At 42.6% G+C, this 9,513-nt stretch overlaps 1 protein-coding gene across 2 annotated transcripts in view; it reads right to left on the reverse strand.

Moving 5' to 3' along the window:
* The window catches only part of LHFPL1 (LHFPL tetraspan subfamily member 1), a 54,492-nt gene extending 45,251 nt beyond the window's left edge, over positions 1-9,241 (reverse strand). The window contains exons 1-2 of one of the 2 annotated variants that reach the window (XM_004064731.5): positions 9,132-9,241; positions 290-685 (exon numbers count right to left, since the gene is read on the reverse strand). In XM_004064731.5, coding sequence (XP_004064779.1) covers positions 290-671 — 382 coding nt within the window. In that variant the 5' untranslated portion in view covers positions 672-685; positions 9,132-9,241. Of the gene's footprint in view, positions 1-289; positions 1,124-9,131 lie in introns of both variants that reach the window. The other variant, XM_055375959.2, reaches the window with a different exon arrangement.
* Positions 9,242-9,513: the final 272 nt, after the last annotated feature.

Here is a 9,513-nt window from a genome sequence, read left to right on the forward strand (position 1 = left end):
GATAATGTTTTTAAATGGGCAACCTGCAGGCAGATGAAGGTGACAAAAATAGAGGGTAAACAACAGATATCAATTCTGCCTACTAGCCAAATTTGCTGTGAATAAAACTCTGATATTGATTGCACTTTGGGAAGTCCTAGACTAAATATTTTAAAGGAGACTTCATTCATAGCCTTAGAGTTGGACAAAGTGAAGGGGGTGAGAATGGGTTTCCCCATAAGGCTACACTCCCCACTCCTCCCTGCCCCAAAGCTACCCAGCCTACTCAATCCCAGAAGCACAGTCTTACCTCCAACGAACTGCGCTGCTCCCATGCAACGTCCCATCATTCTGGAGATGAGCTCCTCCATGCAGCAACCCAGGACAGCAGCTAGTGCCACCAGGAGCAACAGAGCACAGCCGGCACCTGTCACCACTGTGCACATCTGCCAGGCCAGGCTTGGGATGGCATTGAAGCTGGCATAGCGCCCACATTCTTCCACCATGATCAGACTGTGTCCCTCTCCCCGCACAGGGTAGTTGCACCTCCGGAATGTGCTGAATGACACTGGCTTCCCCATCTGGGATCCAAAGAGCCAGTAAGGTAGGAAGTAACTGGTAGAACTGGTCACAGCAGTAACAAGGGACAGGAAGGCCCAGAGGGTTCCCACCATGGTCAGGCTGCTCCTCATGGTCACAGGTTTCTCTGCAGGGATGGGGAGATGAGTTGGATCACAGCACCAAATGCAGTAAGTTACCATGTAGGCTCCACTGGCCTATTTTTCATCTGGTTGGCCAGTCCTGGGGCTCAATTATGTGCCACTCGGTCATTGCTTCTGGATAAGATTATTCTCTCGAGGACCATTTGGATCCCTGTGGGATTTTGCTTTTCAGTACTTTTCCCACCTTCCCTTCCTTCAGCCTAATTTAGAGTTCTATGGTCTTTAGGCTGCAATGGAGGAACCAGATAACTGAATTAGGGTCTGCTCTGCCAATTCAAATACAGCCGGATCAGACAGCTTTTAACTCTTGACATACATCGTGGAACAAGTGGCAGGAAAGGAGCCTAAATGAAAACAAGGCTGCTGTCCCGGCTTCCAGCTGAATGGACTTCCTGGCCTGGTAGCTTGGAAGGAGGCAATATCTGAAGAGGATCAGGAGCAAAGTTGTTTTCAGTGAGTGAAGGAGAAGGAAGACAACTTATCAAGACCCGCCCCTACTATAAGGGGTAAGAGGGAAAGAGACCTCGCCATGGAGTTACAGGTTATTCCCATTTGACTTGGGTAACATGTCCAGCAGTGTGTTAGTGTGGGCTTTTCAGCTGGGATGCATCAGCCAGGTTTAAATGGATAGAATAAAATAAGGAGTGTCTAGTCTCATACCCTATACTTGTCACTGAGAGAGCACTGATCAGTCACTTTTCCCACAATCAAAATGGGAGGCAACTTTCCAACCAGGAGAGGTTATCTCTGGAATGGCTATTAAGAAAAGCTTCCTTGTCCTTTGCTGGATATAATCCAAAAAGCTTCTCAGAGTTCTGAAATAGATCAGGATCAGGCACTCCCTACCTTGCAGCAGGAACATATAGCTGTAAGGACCTTTCAAGGTCCCTTTTGGAACAAGTAATCTTGTAATCAAGATGCTGAGAGTCTTTCCAGATCTAGTTCTTCAGCTCAGCTCACAAATGGTTTTCACAGACCCCTCTGTCAAAAATCAACCACTTTCCTCCCAACTCCATTAATCTGCCATTGCTTTCTGGCCTGTTTCTCTATTGGGCCGGCTAGAGACCACACTGCAGCTTGATGACAGCACTGTGAATGTCTCCAGCAGGCAGATGGTGGAATATGTTTCAAAAACTTCTCCATGATTCACCACCATTACTTAAAGTTATATGTGGTGGTGTAGAGGACGGGGAAGGAGGTTGGGGGACCCAAAGCAGGGGAAGCGCAGGAACTGGCTGTATGGGGTCATCGCCACATTGCCAATTTTAGACACTGACAGGAACAAGCAGCAGAGGCACTAAGTGTCTCAGGGTCTCAGTCATGAGCCCTTTCACAACCATCGTCAAACAGTGCCTGACACAGAGCAGGCAGTCCATTTCAAGTTAGTTTAGTGAAACCCATTTCATAGAATCATTCAATTTCCAGATGGGTAGGGAACTTAATGAATCATTTAATCCAACCTTCTTGTTTTACATATGGGAGAATTTGGCCCAGTAAAGGAGGAAGTGATTTTCTTCAAGTCACAGAGTAAGTTAGCAAGCAGCAACATCAGAACCTGAAACCTGATCTGCAGATGCCTAGGCCAGTACTTTTCTACCACACAATGTTAAACTACCCCCTCTCCATGACTTTACAGGTGGGAATATGGAGAGGAAGTGATTTACTCAAGGGTGAAGGGCTAGTGAGGTACACTGGCCAGATCAGAGCCCAGTTATTTGATTCTTAATATAATGCTCTTTTTTTTACTCAACCACAATTCCCCTATTGATACATATGTATTTTGTGCTACGTGTTTTGTGCAGGAAGGGAGCAGAGATCGTAAATTGCAGGTGCTTACTCTGGAATGTTAGGGCTTGGGAAGAAAGTGCCCTGAGCTGGGCCCCTGGGAATTAGGCTTTGTGGCTGAGAATGGGAGAAATGAGAGAAAGATGTGATGAGGGATTGAAAGGCAACAGGGGGAGAAGTGGAACTAGTTTTGAGTAATTGCTGTTAGACAGCAGGTATGGTTGGCCGCAATGAGGTAATGCCTCTGCTTGTTATATTAGTTTGTAAGATTACAAAAAGTGCAAGCAGCCCTCCATTACAGACTCATTTCCTGATGAAGCAGCCCAGGCCAGAGGAGGAGAGGAAACAAGCTGACAAACAGTTATTAGCTGTGTCATCACAATCCCTTCCAAATCCATTATTATATGTGCTCTGCCCAACGGTCTTCTTAGGTTAGTAAGAAAGATATTATCCTAAATTTACAAATGAGCAAATTGGGCTTCAGAAAGACAAGCGACCTACCCAAGGGTACACAGTGATTCAACGGCAAAGCCATAATTTCTCACTTCTCTTTTACCTGAAGCCTTCCCCTACAGTATTACCCCAAAAGTATTACAATTAAAAGCCTCCATGATTTCCCATAGAGATTTTCAAAAAATATTGAAGACAGAAGGAAACCCAATTTCTCCAGACATAGTGCAAACATCATCAGGGCAAGTATATAATTTCTTTCAATCTCAGCACTTGTAGTCAAAACTAACTCCAAATGTCCCTCATGGACATCATCACCTGGAGATGAAAAGTCCCAGTATGAAGCAGAAAGAACAAATCTGGAAGCATCATACTACCTGATTTCAAACTATACTATAAGGCCATAGTCACCAAAACAGCGTGGTACTGGTATAAAAATAGGTGCATAGACCAATGGAACAGAATAGAGAACCCAGAAAAACCCAAATACAGCCAACTGATCTTCAACAAAGCAAACAAAAACATAAAGTGGGGAAAGGACATCCTTTTCAACAACTAGTGCTGGGATAATTGGCTAGCCACATGTAGGAGAATGAAACTGGATCCTTATCTCTCACCTTATACAAAAATCAACTGAAGATGGAATAAGGACTTAAACCCAAGACATGAAACCATAAAGATTCTAGAAGATAACATTGAAAAAAACCCTTCTAGACATTGGCTTAGGCAAGGATTTCATGACCAAGAACCCAAAAGCAAATGCAATAAAAACAAAGATAAATAGCAGGGACCTAATTAAACTAAAGAGCTTTTGCACAGCAAAAGGAACAGTCAGCAGAGTAAGCAGACAACCCACAGAGAGAGAAAATCTTCACAATCTATACATCTGACAAAGTACTAGTATCCAGAATCTAAAACGAACTCAAACAAATCAGTAAGAAAAAAAAAATCTCATCAGAAAGTAGGCTAAAGACATGAATAGACAATTATTAAAAAAAAGATATACAAATGGCCAACAGACATATGAAAAAATGCTCAACATCACTAATGATCAGGGAAATGCAAATCAAAACCACAATGCAATGCCACCTTTCTCCTGCAAGAATGGCCATAATCAAAAAATCAAAAAACAGTAAATGTTGGCATGGATGCAGTGAACAGGGAACACTTCTACACTGGTGGTGGGAATGTACGCTAGCACAGCCACTATAGAAAACAGTGTGGAGATTCCCTAAAGAACTAAAAGTAGAACTACCATTTGATCCAGCAATCCCACTACTGGGTATCTGCCTAGAGAAAAAGAAGTCATTATTGCAGCGACCTGGATGAGATTGGAGACTATTATTCTAAGTGATGTAACTCAGGAATGGAAAACTGAACATCATATTTCTCACTGATATGTGGGAGCTAAGCTATGAGGATGCAAAGGCATAAGAATGACACAATAGACTTTGGGGACTTTGGGGACTTGGGGGGAAGGCGAGGGATAAAAGATTACAAATACGGTGCAGTGTATACTACTCGGGTGATGGGTGCGCCAAAATCTCACAAATCACCACTAAAGAACTTACTCATGTAACCAAATATCACCTGTACCCCCAATAACTTACGGAAAAATAAAATTTTTTAAAAAGTCCCAATATAACAACCAGTAGGAGGAGCAGAGAACTTAAGGCAGAGGAACGGACTATCTCTGTGTAGCACCGAGACTACAGTAGAAATGAGGGGAGGGGTTGTGATATATGGTTGTCCTCACCTGTGACAAATGAAGGTGTTAAATTAAACTACAATACTATCAAGTACTGTCACCATGATTTCAGTTTAAAAGCGACGTTTTGAAGCCAAGACATAGGAAGACAAATTCTCAAAATTCAATTTAAATTAAATGTGTTTAGCTTTAGAAAAACTCATTGACCTTCAGAATTTAGATGAAGTACTTTCAACTTTAGGAAAAACTCATAGTCCTTATTTCATTTATGACTAGGGTGACCAACTATGTCAGTTTTCCTGGGACTCAGGGGTTTCCTGGGATGTGGAATTTTCAGTGATAAAACCGGGAAAGTCCTAAACAACCTTGGATGAAATGGTCACCCTATTTAGGACTAGAGATGTGGGCTAGCACGATCCGTGGACAGCAGGTTAAGAATCACTGCCACAGATAATTCTCTAATATTCTCTTTTCAGGACTCAAACAATATAAAGTTAAAAGTGACTATGGAATTAAACATTGAAGATATGAAGCTTATACACTTTAAATGCAAACCTTTCTAAATCATCGACTTGACTTGAACGCAATCAAGAAACAGATCTCAGAGATCCAATTGCTTAACAGTTTCTGAACACAATATGAGTCTCAGCCCAACTTCTCTTGTGGCTGGATAGAGAGGCTGCAGGGCACATGGAGTCTGTTCACACACTGCTTTATGTTCACGTGTGGTGGACAGTGAAGCATATTCTAGAAAATGCTTTTAGTTATGCCACCTGCAATGGAGTAATCTCCTTCATGACAACCCTCGAAAGCAATCCAAGTTCATTCCCAGAAACCGGTTAAGTCGCTTTATATTTACATAACTAGAAATCACAAACAATGCTATATTTTATTCTATCCTAATTCCTGTTGTATACTTCATGTATGTAACAGCTTTGTTTCCCTGTCCTGGAATATCCAGCCAAACAGCCACACTGGATTTCAGGAACCAAGAACTCACCCTGATGCTCTTGTGGAGTGGTCGAGTTACCAGGCATTGATAGGATTGCAGTTGAACCTCTCTCTTTAGGTGTCACATTATCCCTCATTCCTCAGGTTTTTTAATCTGCTAGATGGGCCGCAAGCCTGTTTCTGAGATTGGTTGTATGAGATGCAGTGGATGTTGCCAGAAAGTTGTAATAAATAGGATAAAAATATGAGTTCTGTTCTGAATTTGCTATCCTTACTAAAGCCTAATGTTTGCTCATCTTTAGAGATAATGCTAGCCATTCTAGCACAGCCTCGTGGGTAGAAGTCACCTCAACCTATATGATGCAGGAAACCCACCTAAACCATACATGGCAAATGGTTATCTCCATTACTTTTAAAGAACTCTAGGAAAGGGAAATCTATAATATCTCTTAGTAGCTTAACAACTCTCACCGTCAATAAATAATTTGTTATATGCCTTTATAAACTTTTCTTGTTGCAACCTAAGGCCAGATCCTTTTGTTGGGTCCTCAGAGGTAATGGAGAACAGCTAGCCACCATCTTCCAAATGAGAGCCCTTCATCAACTCAGATTGCTAGCAGGAGACCTTTAGCCTTTTTCCCCATAATGAGCATTCTCCCTCTCCCTGTGGTGTCCAATTGCCAAGCCTTTAATCATTTGTTCTCACTTTTTTCACTTTCTTGTATACCTACTAATGTATGGGCACTTACAATGAAGTATCAATGAAAGTGAAACGTTGCTTTTATATTTCTCTTGGTGGAGAAAAACAAAGCTATTCCTTCCTGTATCACCTCCTCCCCAGTACCCACAGAAAAAGACACAAATCCTTTTGTTTCCACTTGAGCTTGTTGTGCAACTTCTGAGTTAAGGAAAGCACTGCCTTTCCCAGGGTAAGAGGGTACAGGCAAAACAGTAAGCAAATTAAAGACTAGAACATGAAGTGGTAAGAAAGGGAGTCAGTGACTTAACAGCTGCTGAGGGAAACATGCCTGCAAGACTGCTGGTTTAGGACTGGTCTGTGAAGAGCAGCTTTCTTGGCACTGGTGTTGGCAAAGGAACGTGAACAGGCCTTTCTCCTCACGCCCCCAGACAGTGTGCATTGTCTTCCTGCCAATCCTGTTACAAATACATCTTACTCAGAGTTGAGACTTCCCTAGGAAATGAACGAGATATGCAGGCATATGTTTCCAGTGGGTAAATAGAGTCCTGCTCCAGAGAAACGTGTTGGACCGATGTGACTCCTTATATCAAGTTGGGTATATAAGCAGCCTGACCATGCTAGATCTTTCTGTTTCAGACAAAGCTTCAAAAAAAAAAAAAAAAATACTGCTACTCCCCAAACATTTCTCTCCTCATGTTCTGCTACCTGTCTCCCTCAGGGGTTTCTTCTCCTCTGGCTATCTCCATTATGAGAAGTGCTCTGAGTTCTCCTGTGCCTGAAATCATCTCATGATGTACTCACTCATCTTGGTGACTCTAAGAAGATCTCTCTTTTGACTTGTGTCTTTTATTTCAAATTCCTCAGATTTCATGTTTGCTGAACTTCTTTCTGGGCCTTCTTCTTCCTTCCCTCCTCTTTTAGTTTGAGGTAGAAAGACCAGCAAAACTGTGTTGGGTGAGTTTATGTGTTTATTTGCATCTCTCCATCCAGAGGTGGGAATGCTCACAAGCAGGTAAGGCATTAAAAGGCAGGAAGCCAGAGACTAAGTGGAGAGAAAGGACTAACTGAGCAATTGATAACTTTGAAATGATCAACTCTAAATAAATATATTTGACCATGCAGAGACAAAGAGAGCTCATAAAAAGAACCTCCACATCAGGCCCTGGGCTATTTCCTTTCTCCAGAGTTTGAGACTGGAAAGGTAGGAACTGGAATAACCTCCCCAAATTTCATATGAGCTTCTCTCTCCTTCCCTCTCCCCAAGATGCTGCTCCTTGAACTCCCCATCTATCCTATGATTTTAAAAGTGAGGTACCAATTAGAGATCTTCATCTCAGTTCTTATTCTGGCTAGACAGGTGCCATCATCTTCAGTGATAAGCTGGTTGGCTACGAGTTCTATCTCACACTCTCAGCTGGTTAGAAACTACCCCTATCAAGATCCCTGGCAAGACATTGTTAAGCCCTAAACCCCAGCCCTGTTATTGTTGCCCGTTAGTCTCTCCAGCCCATTGCATAAGCTGGGAATAAAATGTCACCACAGCTGGTGACATTCTATTGAGTGAATCTGGCCCATATGGGAAGAAGATGGGCTGATTGCTTTTCCAATCACTTCAGAGAAGTTGAGAGGCAGCATGGTATATCAAGAATGTTTCTCAACAGAATCACTTTCAATGCTTGTTCAGAATCACTTTCAATGCTTGTTCAGAATCACTTTCAATGCTTGTTCAAAATGCAGACTATGTCAACCCCTCCTTGATTCACTGACTTCGAATTTATGGGAATTCATATTGTTAAAAATCCTCAATTGATTCTAATGGGAACTAATGATTGAGGAATACTGTTTTAGTGGAAAAGTCACAATTTTGAAATCAGATCAGAGACAGAGTCCTGAGGTCTGCCCCTTACAGGCTATATGCACATAAAAAGATCACTTAAAACCTCTGAGTTTTGGTTTCATTTATAAAATGGAAATGATTAAGCATAAAATTCAAGTGAAACATCTGCACTATACCTAACACCAGAGTAGGTATCAATTCTCTCCCTTTCTACCAGAAAATACCCTATTCTCTCATAAGTAATGGAAAAGACTTGAAACCACCTAAGATTTAGAACATCTCTCCTTTCCCCTTTCTCTCCCCACAACCACTCCATGGGTGATTTTTCCTCACCCCTAGGCTTCATTCTATTTTCAGTTCCCCACCACAAAATGAAACCACTTGGCCAAGTGTTCTTTGCAAGAATGGATTTATAGTTTAAGTATTTCAGGTTCTTCTGGAAATTGTCATGCCTTGGCACATAGTAGGAACTCATAAATATTTACCAAATGGATGCATTCTTTTATTTCCAGCCTGAGAGGCCTCAATATTTGCATTTCAGTTTAACTTCATTACCCCATTTCCGTCGCATAACCCCTTAGATTTAGGCAAATCCAGGAGATCAACCTACCACATTAGCAAACCGGATCCATTTTTACTTGCATAGACAGGTCATAACAAAATCACTCTCTCCACTCCCAGAAACAGGCACTTCATCTCCTCAGGTTACCAACTCCCCTGGGGAAACCAACTAGCACTTAACCCTTAGGTCCTCAAATCTTGTCAATATGAAATAGGAATCCAGCCCTGATTCATCTTAGCCTCTGTGCAAACAACGGACTATGAAGAAATAAAAAAGCACCGGGCTGCCCTCGGGTAGAAAACGGCTTCTCTGAGCTTTGAGATGAAAGGACAGGAAACCTGAGAAAGGAAGGGGAGAAGGGGGGCTGAGCAAGGGGAGAGCAAAGCAGTTTCTTATCCAGCTGTTTGAATTGCATTTGGCCCAAGTTGCATATTTACCTTCTGACCACGAAGGCTGACTGACTTGTTCCCTCTCTTCAGGCTCAGATCTCAGAAACAACTTCTCCTCACAGCTTGTTAGACAAGGATGGGAACACTAGCTGCCCTTTGCAGTGATGCCTGAAAACCTTGCTTTACCTTTGGGAGAAAGGGGCGGAGTCCAACCTAATGGGGATTAACTCCAAACACGCTGGAGGCTTCAAACTAGGCCTCAGACATACAGGCACTTGAAATAGAAAGTAGCTTAGTGGGCACAGAGTCCCCAAACCTCCAACCTCACAGCGGACAAAGCAGCTCTGTGTGTGTGCGTGTGCGTGTGTGTGTGTGTGTGTGTGTGTGTGTGTGTCCGCGCGAGCGCGCGCGCATGCGCGCAGGCATGCCC

The sequence above is a fragment of the Gorilla gorilla genome, chromosome X (assembly GCF_029281585.2).
Source record: "Gorilla gorilla gorilla isolate KB3781 chromosome X, NHGRI_mGorGor1-v2.1_pri, whole genome shotgun sequence".
Lineage (NCBI taxonomy): Eukaryota > Metazoa > Chordata > Mammalia > Primates > Hominidae > Gorilla > Gorilla gorilla.